At 38.2% G+C, this 16539-nt stretch overlaps 2 protein-coding genes across 2 annotated transcripts; both read right to left on the bottom strand.

The window, feature by feature from the left end:
- Nucleotides 1-2053: 2053 nt before the first annotated feature.
- On the bottom strand, nucleotides 2054-6947 carry LOC132119631 (probable transmembrane reductase CYB561D1). The gene is made up of 3 exons (XM_059529763.1): nucleotides 6230-6947; nucleotides 5429-5466; nucleotides 2054-2884 (listed from the first exon to the last, which is right to left on the bottom strand). Exons 1-3 carry the CDS (start codon nucleotides 6390-6392, stop codon nucleotides 2381-2383), a joined length of 705 nt encoding a protein of 234 aa, XP_059385746.1. The 5' UTR covers nucleotides 6393-6947; the 3' UTR covers nucleotides 2054-2380.
- Nucleotides 6948-7446: 499 nt separating this feature from the next.
- LOC132119629 (ataxin-7-like protein 2) lies at nucleotides 7447-15676 on the bottom strand. Its single transcript, XM_059529760.1, has 11 exons — nucleotides 15485-15676; nucleotides 14659-14727; nucleotides 14074-14392; nucleotides 12611-12849; nucleotides 12190-12272; nucleotides 11236-11447; nucleotides 10931-11105; nucleotides 10641-10762; nucleotides 9407-10247; nucleotides 7586-7773; nucleotides 7447-7555 (listed from the first exon to the last, which is right to left on the bottom strand). The coding sequence occupies exons 1-10, from the start codon at nucleotides 15612-15614 to the stop codon at nucleotides 7756-7758; spliced, it is 2208 nt and encodes a 735-aa protein (XP_059385743.1). The 5' UTR covers nucleotides 15615-15676; the 3' UTR covers nucleotides 7447-7555; nucleotides 7586-7755.
- Between the last annotated feature and the right edge of the window lie 863 nt (nucleotides 15677-16539).

The raw sequence follows: 16539 nt of genomic DNA, 5'->3' as shown, positions 1-16539 counted from the left end.
TATTGGTAATGGTATCAACTACTGAAATGTTGTGAAACACTATCTCCAAAATATTTATAAAACAAAACATGCCAAAGGCAAAAAAATAAAAAATAAGAGTAAGCATACACAGGCATACAAAATGTTAGAAATAGCTCAAAATGACGTCAGTCTCTTCAGTGCAGTCTGAATTGTTTATGATTGGGTTTCATTATGAGCTATTTATTAAAATTGTTCGGACAGGCACAAATGGATTTTAAATTAGAAAAGTCATTTGAATTTGTTTCTAATACATTATTCCTCCGATCAAGCATCATGTACAGAGATGATTTTTGTGCTTCTGATGGACATTGATAAATGAGACTTGGGACTGTGTTAAAATGATTGTTTTTCTGCTAAAATAATAACTAGACCCGATTACTGTTTAGCATTTCATTTCTGCAATCTGATGAATGCAATTTGAAGTTAATTTGTATAAAGTATAAATGGCAAAAAAAAAAATATTTGTTATAAAAAGGACATAAGCAGGTAGATCATGTTGAGTCTTTTCATAAAGTAAGCTTCAATGACAATGTTTATTTACAGACATTCACAAAGAATCAAGTAAAAACAATCATTTACTGTTCATATGAAAGACCACACCAACCCACAAATACTTTTTATACAACATAGAGTAAAATATTTCAAATATATATAGTTTTTAGTTGATATGCCAATAATTCATAGACATCCCTGAGTCGATTTTTACATTCATAAGATAAAAGATAAAATCTTAAAACCTGACCACATAGGAGTTATTGCAAATTTTTAATTGCATTACTAGTCCAGACCAAATAAAAATCAAAACTTTAATTTTAATGTCATGTTCATGTCGGTATCATACAGCCAGTTCTGTGAATGAAGACACACAATCAAATACTGCAACCAACTCAATTACAACACCCTAAAATATTGCAAAACTCACACAGAGGGGGTTGAAAGAAGAAAAGAACATGACAATAGCGTATATAACATTTCCAAACTTACTGTAATACAATAAGTGTATTCTTGCAATGCAAACGGCATTATGTTTATTTCCCAGAGTGCCGCAAGGTTCCCTATTCAGCAGTGCATAGTAAAATAACACCAAATAACTGTTCTCAGTTTATCACATACAATTTGTCCTGCGCAAAGCACAAACAGTTGCTTGTATTAAGTAAAAATGTAAATATAGAATTACACATTTATATAATGTTAAAGCATGATCAGTAGTCAACATACATAAATGTGCACGAAGGGGAAAATCATATGATAGAGAGCATCAGTACACCAGACTCACTATAAAAATAAACATTCTTTCCATTTTTAACTAAACTTATGTAAATACTGAAAATATTCAACTATATTTTCAGTGTAGAGGCCTGAAATGAGAGCAACTGATAAATAAAATGAGAGCAAATGAGAGCAACTGATAAATAAAATCCCAATTTGACTGAAAGAAATGACCTGAGGTTTCAGAATAAGTAAGTAGTCACTAATCAGCAAATTTACTTCCTTCAAATCACTATATACACTTTCTAACTGTCTATAGTCACTCAATTTCACTGGAAAGACTATATGATCACTCCTCTTTACTGAAAGTGTACTTCAAGTGCACAAAAATGCTGTTTGGGCTGCATCTGAAATCACATACTCACTGAGGAGGTACTTTTTGATGTATGTTCTATATAGTATGAATGTAACCCGGAGATCATTATCATGTGATCTACCAGAGTCAGTTGCCTCGCTTCATTGTCATTCACAAATTTTCTCCTGTGGCCTCATGGGATAGTAAATTGTCCATCAGATGCACAATTAAGAATCTTGCCGGAAGTTAGTCGGTCACCCAGGTACTTTTTGCCAACTGTATTATGAAAACTGTGGATTCAGACATACTACTCACATACTGTTTTCATCTACTTTAAAGTAGGCCGGTATGCTATTTCGGATGCGTCCAAAATCTAAAAACATACATCAAAGGTGTAGTACCTAAATCAAATTCAAATCTACTAGTACTAGTATCTTCTCGAACAGTGCACGGATTTCAGACGCAACATTTTGCTGGCTGAGATTTATTGTTTTATAACACAATATTGCTCTTGGACTTTATATTGACCCCTAGTGGCCTGGATGCATGTTTATCCTTTACCATTTTTCATAGAAAAGCATCTCTATTTCAGCTGCTTGTACCTCTACAAAGCTGCAAGTAAACATAAAATGTGCAATTTGAGACAAAGTCGAATCTTATTTGAGTGTACCTACATCATTTAAAATGTCAAAATTTGTGCTGTTCTTCATCTCCTCACATTCTTAGAGTAGTGTTGCTTCTAAAGCCTACTATAGTCCAGATCCCTAAATAGGCTCTAATTTGAGGCTTTAGTTTTCAGCTAGTAATCTTCTTTTTGGGCAGAAAGGCACTAGTGATTTGGTTCATCACCACCAAGGCAGGAAAAAGTGGCAGGAGTAGGAATATATACCAGGTTGTGCCTCTTACCAATGCCTGAAACCAGTCTGTAAACATGGCTGATATGACTGTGATGGTGGCCAGCAGGTAGGCCACCAGACCGCAGGTGGCATGATACAGTCGCAACCGAGGAAACGAGTGAGTGCTGATGAGTTTGGGGAAGAGGAGAAAGAAGCCACAGATCGCCTGCAGTACGGTGGAGGCCATTGTTGCGACTCCCAGCAGGCTGTGCCGGGAGGTAAAGTGTGGATGCTCCTTTTTGTTTTTGCTGGCCACCATGAAGCCGAATCCTGTAGCTCCACACACCAGCAGCACAGCCTGGAAAAACCAGTGCAGACGAACCTTCCACTTCCGCGATTTGAAGCAGAACGGACTGCCATCGGCAGAGAAAAGCAGGATCCCTTGTGTCATGCACAGACAAAACTAAAACAGAAGAGAGAAAAAGTAAGGCTCTGTAATAATTTGATGAATAGGACACAGCATTGATCGATATATAGAGCAGGGGTTTTCAAACTGTGGGTCGCGACCCACTTGTGGGTCACAGAATGGAACAAGGTGGGTCGCACAAAGTCACTTGGCTGCAGCTAAATTTGCGTTTCAATGACACACACACACACAGTTCAGTCTAGGGCTGCACGAAAGTGACGAGTGGGAACGGTGCGAGGCCGGTGGAGTGATTGGAATTGAGCGACACCTGCTCGACTCACCAGTCTCGAGAACCACGGAGGAGATCGGAAGGATACAAAAGAGGAGCGTCCGTCTCCCCGGCAACTCACTCCAGCCCACCGCCTCGAGCATCCTCCTTCGCCCTGCTCGATGGCACTGCGGATTCACCTCAGTGCCGAGGGATCTTCGGCACCGCGTCCCTCCTTCCTCCCAGGCTTCGGCACCAGTCTAACACATTAAAAACTTCTCAATCACGGGAAGGAGGAGGCGGGAACCGGGAACCCACTCGTCACAATGATATAGCCCACCAACATTAATAAGGACTGCAATATCCTTAGTGTGATTTTCGAATTGCAATTAAGTCCGCGTGCTTTGCGTGTTTTGAAGCGCGGGCGCGCACGAGTTGTAATAACAGTGAAGGTCTCAGAGCAATGTCATTAAAAGGTTCAATCGGTCCGCATTATTAAAAGAGAAAAACTTGCTCACTTCAATACACTATATTCCGCATGAGATTGCATACACCAGAAAACAAATGTTACGAAAACGGTTTCAGGTAGGCCATGTTCATTCATTTCTATCGTCCGTTTGAGCTCTGTGCACTTTTTTCGTTCGGGAAACGGTTTGTAAAAAGCATTTCACATGTACAGGGTGAGCAGTGCACAAACGCAGGGTTAATTGTAACACTACAAGATTTAAACATTTCCACATAACAAAATGCACAAAAAAATAATGCAATACTCCTTGACGTATCATCTCTTTTTAGAGAAAAATTTGCCAAAGTTCAGAAATCTTTTGAAGATATTGCTGAACATTAATTTAACCATTGCTAAAATAAATTTCTGCCTGAACTTAATGTCATCCAGTTTTTTTTTTTTTTTGTTTATTTAAAACGAGACACATGTTTATTATTATTTTTTACCTATTTCACAATTATTTTAATCTCCAAACAGTTTTAGATAGTTCTGCTTTGCTTCTTATGCTTTTTCTAAAAAAAGTGTTGGATTGTGCTCCGTTCTCACCGACACACACGGAAGGATCGTGAATGCATTTTCTGCAACAAAACACAGCAGCGCAGATTACAGTTCACTGGAGTGAGCCTGTTTAACGTTTTTATGGACACTACATATTCTAAAGTCTGTAAACAAAAATTAAAACTTAAATATTAATAGTGATTTTTTTCAGGTGTAGGCCTACTCTAAAATAAAAAGGTTTTTTTTCTTAAATACTTCATTTCTGTCATCAAACTTTTAAGTAAGATTAGGCTTAAAGTAATATCAACCTTTTTTTTTCCTCAAATATTGTGGTGGGTCATGAAATAGATTACACTTGTCTAGGTGGGTCGTGGAATGGAAAAGTTTGGGAACCACTGATATAGAGACAATGTTCCCAATTTAAAGTTTCTGAGTTACTGAGACTCTGCAGCAAAATAAGCTATTATAAAAAAACAAATTATTATGATGTCAGAACCATGAGCACTTCCATACTTAGTATGCATTATGTATACTTTGTTCAAAAGTTTGGGATTGATTTTTAAATGTTTATGAAAAAGTCTCTTAATTTCAAGGCTGCATTTAGTTTATCCAACATCCAGTAAAAAAACAAAAAACCACTAATATTGTGAAATATTGTCACTTTTTAAAATAACTTTCGTATAAATGTAATATATTCCTGTGATGGCAAAGTTGATTTCTTGATCCTTCAGAAATCATTCTAATATGCTGATTTGCTGCTCAAGAAACATTTATTACAATTATCATTGTTAAAAACAGTTGTGCTGTTTAATATTTTGGAAACCGTGATGAATGTTTTTTTAAGAACTTTCAGCAAAAATGTAAGTACTGTCATTTTTAATGCCTCTTTAATAAAAATTATTAATTTGTTTGAAAATTCTTTTGGTGGTGTACATGATGACTTGCTCTTGATTGACTGTTCTGTATAGATTAAAAACAAATAACTCAGACTATTTCCTACCCTGTACATGGGTCAAAATCTGAGACTGACCTCTGTCAGGTCATCTCACATTATTAGTACAGAACGTGTTATCTTTGTCATCAAGGTGAATGTAATCAGATTCCCATGCTAAAGCAGCGGAGGATAATTCCACTGTCTTTGTGTTTCACCAAACTCAATTCATTATTTACAAATGACATTTTATTCATTCCCTGAGACACGGAACATCACTGAGACACAAAGCATGATTAAAAACTCCAGGAGTAAATGTCACCCTTTTATAAACCTATGGCTGAAAATATGATACATTGTATAATATTTTATTGTGTATTTGAATGTATAAAAACTTACCCCAAGTGACATGCAGACAGGATGCCACGAGAAGAGACCTGAAATTAAAGTTAAAGAAAAATAGGGATTTTTAATATTTGGAAATACTTTATTTTCATTTGATCAATACCCAAACATATATGCTTAATGTCATTAGATCATAGTCACATTATAGAATTGCCATGGTACATGTCTAAAAACAGAAATACCATGTTTTGTTTTTGTACTTTCATATATACTCTAAAATACTATCATACTCTACTAAATATAATAAAAACTCTAAAATACTATTAAATTACCATGGTACAGTCTGTCAAAAACTAGTACAAATAGTATGGTAATGACTGGTTATTGTATTCATAACCCATGGTATTCCAATGTACTTTAAACAACATATAACTGCAACAGTACACTTCCAAAACACAGTACTGCCATGGTAACAACTCTTAAAACCAAGGTACTTCTTATTTTGTTATAGATATGGCTACTTTTTAAATAGAAATGACAAGGCCCTTTCATTTCTACATATTTTTGATAAATCAATGCATGTCCATATTTGCTACTGCTATCATTATCTGTCTGCATTTCTATATGTGTTTATGAGTATGAGTTTATAAAACATTTCCAAAAACACCACAGATCTATCATATTCTTAGACTTCTACCATGGATTTTTTTTTTTTTTAAAGTAACATGCAAATGGATTTCCATGACATCTGATACCATGGTACTTTTTGGAAACATCTAAAAGTGGCGCCGTATATATTAATCTGCATTTACATACAGCTGTAAAAATATGCAAAAAAGAAGTGAAAAGACTCACTTGTTCCAGGTCTGGACAGTATGGATATGAGAATGACCAGGCCGAGAGACATGATGTGCGCAGCGACCACAGCCAGTCTGCGCAGCCACACATAGAGCCAGAACTCCCGCATACCGAGGCCGTCTCCCACCGCGCTGTACTCAACATCCAGAGACGAACGCATTCCTGACAGTTCACTCGCAACTTACAATTTTACATTCACGCCTAAATTACTCGATAGAAAACGGATCTCACGTGTCATTCATACTGAGCTTCACAAAACCTGATTTTCAGATCCAAAACGCATATAGATTTCAACTTATAAAAATTACTCTTGCGATAGTAGAGAAGTTGTTAGTCCTGTTCGGTGCTATTTATGCGTCAATGACAGCGATACATCGAAATGCATTTCCTGGATAAGAATCCTACTATGATAAAGGATTGACTCTTTAATATTCAGGAGCCATGCAGTTGCGATTGGAAGTTTACCAATCAACGAGAGCACGAATACATTAATATTCAATAGCCAAGCGTGAGCAGTCTTCTTTATATTCAAAGTATTCATGATACGTAGCTGTAATCTACTTAATTATTTATGAGCTAAGCTTCTGCCAGGATAGGGCAGTACTTACGCATGCGCAAGACATTTTAAAGTGAGAGAAACAGAGCAGGGATATTTCTAATGACGAACAGGTGACCCGTTTCCACACACAAAAACAACTTTTGTAATTTTTGTACAACTTAAAAAAAATAAAAAAAAATTGATGAAGAACGATTTTCCAGTATCTTTCCAGTCTTTCATGAATACTTGGTAACTTTTTTAAATAAACAATTGTACCGAGATTCCAGTCAATAAAAGCTCAAACATCACTACAAAACTAAAAATAAAAAAGGCAGCAAGATTTTTAAAAAATAACTGAGTAAAATATCACATAATGGCACACAGAATATATATGTCTAGTATTTAACAATGCACTGAATTAAATATACATTCATGCTTTGTGAGTTTATTGTGAGAATTCATATATTAAAATATTTTAAGACACAGAGAGTTTATTAATTTGTCCCTAAAACGTCATATTTACTTTTGAGGATTTTGTTTTTTAAATCACTGTAACAAGACTGGAAAATGTTTGCTTAGCTGTCATAATGAAAATAAAAAGTCACAATGTCAGGTTTCGGTCAAATTAACCCATTTATCCATTAAAAAAAATGTCATAATAATAAAGACCTAGGGCTGAGTATAAAGAATATTTTAATCCATTTTATAAACAACATTTACGTAGCAGCATTATTCAGTAGATTGTGAGGTAATTTCTGAATTCACAGAGAAATTCACTCCCTCATCTCATTACATACACTTCCACACACACACACACACACACACACACACAGACAGACAGACATTCATAATGGCTAAGCATGTGCGCACACACACATACACACAATTCAAACAGTCAGTCAAACATCGAGAGTCCTGCGTCCAAAGTTCTATATTGTAGAGTTCGTAGGGCTCGCTCTTTTAGTGGCTTGTAAGGCTGGCACTCTCAGTGGTGCAATTTTGGCTGTTGAAAAAGGCAACCGAGAACAATTAATAGGACAACAAACAATGTTAATATTAATGTTTGTCTAATATTATAGTCTTCAGTTTCACATGATCTTTCAGAAATCATTCTAATATGCGTATTTGCTACTCAAGAAACATTTCTTATGATTAATGTTGAAAAACGTTGTGCTGCTTAAAATTTTTGTGGAAACCGTTATGCATTTGTGCAGCTTTTGAACAGTAGTGTGTGTTTCTCATCACCTTTTTACAATGCAGATCCTTTTAAGATCCACAGAATTCACTCTTATTCATATCAAAGAGAACCTTCATGCGTGTATAACTGTGTTAAATTTGGCTAATCTTTCGGAACTGGAAAAAAATCTGATTTTAATAATTGGATCTTTTTCTATTTAGGAGTTGGATTTTGCATTCAATTATCCACAGCTCCACAAGCTGTTGAAATACAATAACAGGAAGAGGAATTAACTGAAGTGCTATTCAAAGAAATTGAACACAACATATACACATACATATACAAAATATATACTTTTATGCAATTTACCATAGTTTAAGATTTACAGCTGAAAGATATATTAAAGCCGCATTTCCACTGCAGGAACTTTATCCAGGAACTAGGGACTTTGGCCTGGTACTCGACTTTTGTGTTTCCACCACCCGAACCAGGATCCAAATAAAGTTCCGGGTAAAAAAAATGCCCCTCAGAATGTCCCTGCTGGCGAGGTAGTACTTTTTCAAAGTTCCGGAACTTTCGGGGGTGGGACTTGGGCGCTAAACATGCTGATTGGTTGAGTTCACGCAGCATTGTGATTTCAACCACCATTTATTCGGATCATTTTCAAAATGTAACTGTTATTGTGTCATGAAATGTAATTTTAAAAGTATTTCAGGCGAGAATGTAGTTGTTTAAAACTCAAATCTGCGGTTATTCATAAAGACAGCGCCTATTTTAAAATGTGTTTGGCTGATTTCGGAGACGGTCAGCTCCACGCGATCAGCGGGAGCTCAGTGATCATGCATCTGCTGAGAAAAGTCTCTACTCAACTAGTCTTTCTGATATGTGCTGCTGGCTCTGATGTCTCTTTAGTGGTTAAACATAAAATATAATTTGTTTTGGGTAAATCCAACAGGTAATCTTTGATCTGTATTCAATCTATCTATATGTTAAAATGAAAATAAAAACATGCAAATTAATATAATATTCCGTTTCATTGTAATGGATGTATATATACACATTTCCCTGAACTAAGTACATTTCTGCAGCTATTATGTTCAAATGAAAACGAAAGGAAGCAGTGGTATTTGATATCCTATTTTGTTTTACAACAATCTGACTGATGTTATCAAGTACGCTGCTGTTTGCAGAATTACTGGATTTGCGTCATCGCGAGTCGAATGCACAAAGTCCGAATTACCGAAGATGCAAGTCCGAAATTTGTGTACTATGTATTGAGAAACACGCACAGACCTACGTCACCAAACTATTTGCCAAATCTTCATGGTACTTTAGACCGCAGTGGAAAGGCAGAAAGAAACCGGTCTGGGGGGAAAAAAGTTCCTGGTACAATTGTTCCGGGTAATTTCGGTGGAAATGCGGCATAAGTTAGTTTTAACAAAACTAAATGTTTGCTCACCTTTTGTGTGCTGAGTTTCTTTTCCCCTCCTATGAAGAGTCCCGCCCCTTTGCTTTCTTTCCAGTGATAGAAGCCGGAATGTGGGGAAGTGGGGAGCCGTTGGGGTTTGGAGGGTGGAGAGGAGCCGCTGCTCTTGCGTTTCTTCCCCAAACCCTTGTGATCAAAGCTGGCCATCCTGCCATGCAGTCCTGAGTCCACTCCTCGGCTGTGCGGGGCAGACTCGGGGGGCGAATGGTGGGCTGGGAGGTGAGTCCTCTTAAAGCCCCACAAGGATGGAGTGTGGGGATCAGAGGGTGCAAGCTGGGGACGCGGCCTGCTTCCTGGCGAAAGAGAGCCATTAGTTTGTCCGTGAGAGGCAGACGGTGGTGTTTTGCTGATGAGGGGCCGCCCCTTGTTCTGAGAAACGAAATTCTTGTCTGGGCTGACAGTGTCCGACGCGTCGTAAGAGGCTTTCCGTTTGCGCAGTGCAGTGGCGTCCGGCGTGGTCGTCCGCTCTGCTTCCCTGAGACGCAGTTGCTGTTTATTGAGGCGGCCAGTCTGGTTCTTGGGCCGACCGGGGCCTGATTGAGCTGGAGCTCGACAGGGTTTAGATGGGGGAGCTGTGGAATGGCCACCCCCAGAGTTCTCAGACTGACCGTATGCCTTGCTGGTCGAGGAACTCTGTGGGTTTGGCTCCTTTCCTGGTCCGTGGGAAGAGTAGAAGGAAGTCTTGAGAGAAGGTGAGTTGTGACTCCCTGCTTTCTGTTTGGAATGCTGAGAAATGGAGGAAGGAGAGGCAGGAACGGCTGCAGTCTTGGCTGAGGGACTCTGGGAGTGAGGATCTGATGCTTGAGGTATTTTTCTGTGAGTAGGAGAGGAATTAGGGGTAGTGAGACAAAACATTTACTTCCACATGCAGTGCAGGAAGTAAAACACAGCTGTCAAAAGGAAACAAGATAATGCTAGTGGATCCTGGAACAGACTCAAAGTATGTGATCTATGAGTGAATCTTACAAAACCGGTCAAGAACAAGTCCTGCTCGCATTCCAGCCCAAAATCAAGTGACAAAAGTATGATTTTTAAGATAATTTGTTTTGTTTGCATTGTGTGTTTTAATAAAAATGAACCACATTCCTCCAGATTGGTATTACTGTAATGCATCTGTTGTTTTACTTGAATAAATATTCAAAAGACTTGTCTCATTCCTTTAATTGAAATGGAAAATTGCCAGGACAATAAATCAAGTGGTTCTTACTTCCACAGATGGGCGCTGAGGTGGTTCTCCACCATGGCACTCATGGCAGACCGTAGATGGTGCAACCGTCGATCAAAAGTGAAGACACCGTGACCCAGAGAATGACTCCCAAATGAACAAAGCTTTTGGGGAAAGACCAAGGATTAATACTGACGCTCCGTCTCATTCAATTAAGATTGTGTAAAGAGTCACAGTCATTTAAAGACCACAGACAATGTCATGTCTGAAGCTCAGTTGCTAACTATGCAGTTACTAATGCTGGATGACACTGTGGAAGTGTTAAGTCGTACCGCGGCTGGTTTGGGATGCCATGGAGTCGAGTGCCAGTCTGCGAGGTCATCGTTCCCCTCTCCTTCACTCTCGTCACCTGAGATGTGGGCCTGGGTGAGAGGAGAGTATGGCCAGGTGCTGCCATCCTCCACATGGGGTTTATCCTCCTCCAAACTTTCAGACATTGTTGGTGTTCTGCCACACACACGGATGAACAGAAACAGACAGACAGTTAATGTGCAGCAAACTACAGCTAACTATTCATAAACAACAACGTAGACATTAATAAAAAGTTTCTCTTGATTTATTCATTGATGTTTCTAACCTAAATGCAGGGCTGTTGGTCAGAGGTCTCCGGCATGGAGGCGGTGCGGGTGAATCTCTGGGAGGTTCTGGGCTTACAGTGGAAGCAGCTGAACTCTCTGGGGCCTGGGACACCCGATCACGAGCCCTCGAGCTCATCTTCAGCTCTGCCACTAGCTGGTCAAAGTTTTTACTCCTGCCTTGCACCTTCCTGCGCTGATGAATGGAATGAATCTGGAGAGGAGATGATGATTTTTTTTTTTTGGACAAAACTTGCAGCACTTTTTCTGTGAAGCACATCATTCATAAAAGGTAACTGGTGAGAGTGTAAGTGCTTTCATTATGCAGTGTAGTTTTGGCTTTTGTGCAATATTAAGCACTAAAATAGCCTCTGGGACGGTGTAGTTTTAATAAATAATTTAGAAGCGCTCAACCTTTGACTGCACAAAGCAAACAATGTGTTATTCTCACTCTGTGCCCCAAGAACCATTTTATATAACACTTGTGGAGCACTGTGCCTTGGCTTAAAAAAAATTACTCATGCAACTTCCTGTGCAGAATGTCTTTCCTATTACAATGTTTTAGTGAATAAAAAACAATACGAGATGAAATTATGGCTGTTTACTAAATGTCATATTTGCATTTTAGCCCTATAGACGGCCAATATCTGTTGATTTAACAAAAACCTCTTCACTGAGGCTTTTCCTGTAATCCCTTCCCCACTTCCTGTATGTCATGTCCATTGAACTTCCTGTCTGTGTACACACTGAAACCAGCATCCAGTGAATGGCTTCGACCTTCTGAAGGTTAGATAGATCGCTACTATTACTACAGAACAGCAAAAAGCATCAGATGCAACAATTCTGCTTTCTGGAATATTCAGTATAAAGATCAGTACTTAAGATATATTCACTCCGAGTTTGAAACATTGTACACTGATAATGTAGCTGACAGGTGGAAGCTGTGGTCAACTCACATTGCAGGTCAAAAGTCGAGTACAAACTTTCTTTCTCTCGGGGTCCAACACACCACAGTGCTTGTCAAGGTCACAATCTTTTTCTGTGGAAAACGAAAAAAGCATTTTCTCATCAAAAACATAACATACTAGGTAGATTATAAACATTACTACATATATGAAATAAATTTCAATAATATTAGGTTTTAAAAATAGTTAACAACTACTATATACTACATACACGTGGGTGTAAATCTATGTGTGTGTGTGTGTGTGTGTGTGTAAACAAATAACTGAATCTGTATACATAAGAATGGCATAATATGAAAAACTGATCTGATTCTAATGCAAATGTAGCCTAATGTTGATTGTCAAATCTAAACTGTATAATATATAGGTTTAGTTTGGAGCAATGGATATGAAGGGCCTCAGTATGACTTACTGGAGACCATTTTGTACGTCCTCGGCCCTCGGAGGTGTCCGGAGGCAACAGGGGCCGACGCAGCCTCGCCTCTTTGGGATTGAGGCCTCTCAGCGGAGGAAGGCCGGTTGGGCGACGGGCCTCCATGTGGCCATGGGGGGTCTCTGTGAGTAGGGGGAGGGGAGCTCCGCGTGGGTTCGATGGGAGGGGGCTGCTTAAAAACAGCTGGTTCTGAATGACCCGAGTTTGAAGGTGAGTGCCTGGTGGAAAGATCATCACATACAAATTATATATATTACCGAATGAATACTTGTTTCTTAATATTTTTAAGGTGTTGATTCCAAAAAATAGTGCATGCTTTAATGTAGCACATCATACTTTCTCATAAAAACAATGCATTTTGTAGCTTTGTTTCTGCTTTGTAAAGAAGTCTTGTATTGTCACTTGGTCACCAGAAAAACTGCCACTAAAGCCCTATTCGGACGGGACTAGTTTAACAGGGGGTCGTTAGAGAAATGTGTGTTTCACAGATGTACTTGTTGATTTTAATCACGTCTGAATCTGCTACGTCTGTTTTTCTCACATAACCTCTGTAATAATTCCAGAGCAAATTACCTACTGTTTTTCAGCAGACTCCGTGATCCTCTGAGAAAACTAATCCCGTCTGAATGCAAATGTCTGTGATTCCAGTAATATTTTTAACACAGTGTGTTTTGGCCAACATGAATTATCGTTGATGCTATTACCCCACGCATGTTTGATATATTTTACTCCCGGCAAATAAATTAAAAAAATAACAATAATAAAATCAAGAGCTAGATCACATAAACTGTTAAGACTGGCTATTGTAATATCAGCGTCAGGTAAGATCACTCACATTCATTTCTGCACTCAATTACACAATGTTTTAATTACATATGTACCTTTTATTCAAATTAAACATGCGTTTACTACAAAAAAATTAAATAAATAGTCAAACTAAAGTAAACACACATTAACATGGTTTTGCTATAGCTTTACCATGTAATTTGTAGTAAAACTGATTATATTAATGGTATTTAATCTGAATTACTATGGCGTATAATCGAAACTCTAATGTAGTTTAGAAAACTAGTCCCGTCCGAATAGGGCTTTAGACATGGTTCCTGTCTTCATCTAAGCCAAATTACAACTAACAAAATGACATAAAAACTTCAAAAAAATAATTTATACATGTGAAAATAATCTAAGTATTGAACAAACAAATTATCGTACGATTTTCATATGTATGAATGATTTTAAAGACATTGTATGCCTAATCCTTATTTCAACTTTTTCCAGATTGTAAGTGCAAGGACACATTTTGAATAATGTGTATAAATTGAATAATTTTTTTTTTTAACTTTGAAACAAATCAGATTTTTTTTTTTTTTTAAGATGCTTTGTTTTTACACATTGGACCCTCTTTTAACATGAAAAAACAAGATCAGATTAGTAAATCTTACCGAACTCCATCTTTCGGAGGTTTGCTGTGTCTGAACTGAGGAGGTGTTGAGGGAGATTGTGGTGATGCCCGCAGCGGCCCGACACTCTGGTTCCTGCCACTCCAAGAGGAGGCTCCGTGGGAAGGGTGGGTGTGTCCATGACGGGATCTCTGCTGCTGGGATGGGGTGGAGCTGAGGTGTGCATAGAGCTTACCCAGAGGGCCGTGCCTCCTCTCGCAATGTTTCTCGAACGCCTGAGGCTTCACCACCTGACTGCAATGGCCGCAAACCACCAGATAGAAGTCATCGTGCCCGGGAAAATTACCGAAGATGGACATATCTATAAAAGCATACCAAATAATAGGGACAAATTAGCGCAAGGTTGTGGGTTCAATTCCCAGAGAACACATGTTAGGTAAAAAAAAATGCCTGAATACACTGTAAGTCGCTTTGGATAAAAGCATCTGCTAAATGCATAAAATTACATTTAATATTGAAAATATCAAAAAGCCAAACACCAGCCAATTAATCGGCTTATATATCAGTCCATCACTAAATGGGTTCATGTTAACACCTCAATGTCCCCCGTAATACCGTAATGCCTACCCTCTTTCCTCAGTGTCATGGTTTCCGTCGTTTTTTTGCCATTCTTGCTGTATTCACCTCCATCGGACCCTATGAAAAATGTTTGGAGGCAGTTTGTTAGAAAGGGTACATGACCATTACAGAGTAACAGATTTCCATGCATAATCACCAATGCCTTAGCACATAATATGGGCATCTAATTGTAAATGCTAAATTCTAAACCCACTTAATTCAATGGGCTGTAACCATAGAAACATTGAGAAGGCCATGTGCCCTCCAATAATCAGCCCTATAATGGGTTCTTCTATGCTGAACTATATTTGGTTACTGTCTTGAATTCAATGTATTGAATCAAACTGTGAGGAAAAGGGACCAACATTGTTTAATGCATACGGTGGCGTTTAATGAGAGTCATAATGGGAGATCTAGTCAAGTGTTCAGGCTTTATTCCCCAAGATTTTCAGTCCGAAATGCAATCTGTGCCATGAACTGGTCATCTTCTGTGGGTGGGGCCAAAATAAAAACTACCTGCAAATGATTCCTGCACTATTAACTGTTTTGATAATTTGCGCGCCGATAAAAGAAGAGTCGTGGTTTTAAACTGCGTGCGTTTGTTTCATTTGAAGTTCCAGACAAAACGAACACGGAACATGTTCTATTATGACGACACTGATCAGAGAGAGAGAGAGAGCGCAAGCGCGTAACCCGGCCGGCACTAGGACCCGTCAGGTTCTTTGTTTGGGTAACATGGTTCGGGATGCCGAGCCTTTTCCACGAACAATAAAGTACATCCGTGAGACTTTTTGTTGGTGGATGAAGAAATACCTGCGACGAAGTGCTCACTCACCCTCCGATGCTGTGAGGTTGGCTCTTTCCGTCCAGGCACTCCAGCTTTGGCCCACGAAATCATCGAGACAAGGCACCCGCCGTTCCGGAGCAGCCATTACTTTAACTGCGCGTTCACGCACCGCCATCATCACCGCGCGGCAAGGCGCTGACGTCACATTGCGCGCTCCCGTGAGTGGAGGGGGAACCTGCGTGCGCGCGCACTTATTCAAAATTATTATTTAGTTTTTAATTTGATTTGCATTCTTGATATTTTAATTGACGTTATTTTATTAGACGAATCTTCAGACCCTTTACAAATGTGTAATATAAATTGTAAACTGAATTTGAAAATAAATATTTAACATTCTTAATATATTTAAAAATATGAAATAATAATAAACATTTTTATAAACGTTGAGGCATTTTCATGACAATTAAGCACATGCAAAATTTTAAGGGTTTTTCATTTTTTATGTAATACAGATCAATACATCTGATTCGCTTTAAATCATAAGCAATACATGTTATTTATTATTCACGTGTTTTACCTATTTATTTATTTACTTATATTTTCACTATCTTCGACCCAAAAGAAACATGCATGATCGACCACAGTGCGATTTTTTTAGTCGATGTATTTATTTTGTTGACAATATTACCATCTAGTGGTTATTTAGTAAACAGCAGCCATTTGGAAATAAAACACGAACCAATATATATACAGCTCTCCTCTTTTAATACTAATCAAATCTGCAAACAACTTTTGTGGAGATTTTCCTTCTGAACGTAGCACAGAGATATAAAACACACACACACACACACACAAATATGTGGCCTATATTTTCCAAAAGTCACAACCAAAATAGAGGATTGCTCCAGGACAAACATATTAATCAATATGTGACCCTAGGAAAGATTTTTAAATGGCACTTTTAACTTTTTCCCTCTTGAATCAAAAATACACCAAAACTACTTTTTGTTTTAACAATTTATATTAATAATTTAAGGTGTTTAACTCTACCTACCTTTTATAGCTATGTTGATTAAAAAGTTTAGATGTGGCATTGAATATTA

The sequence above is a fragment of the Carassius carassius genome, chromosome 38, assembly GCF_963082965.1.
Source record: "Carassius carassius chromosome 38, fCarCar2.1, whole genome shotgun sequence".
Classification (NCBI taxonomy): Eukaryota; Metazoa; Chordata; class Actinopteri; order Cypriniformes; family Cyprinidae; genus Carassius; species Carassius carassius.
The sequence above is the reverse complement of the archived record's forward strand: the minus strand, read 5'-3'. Positions and strand labels throughout refer to the sequence as shown.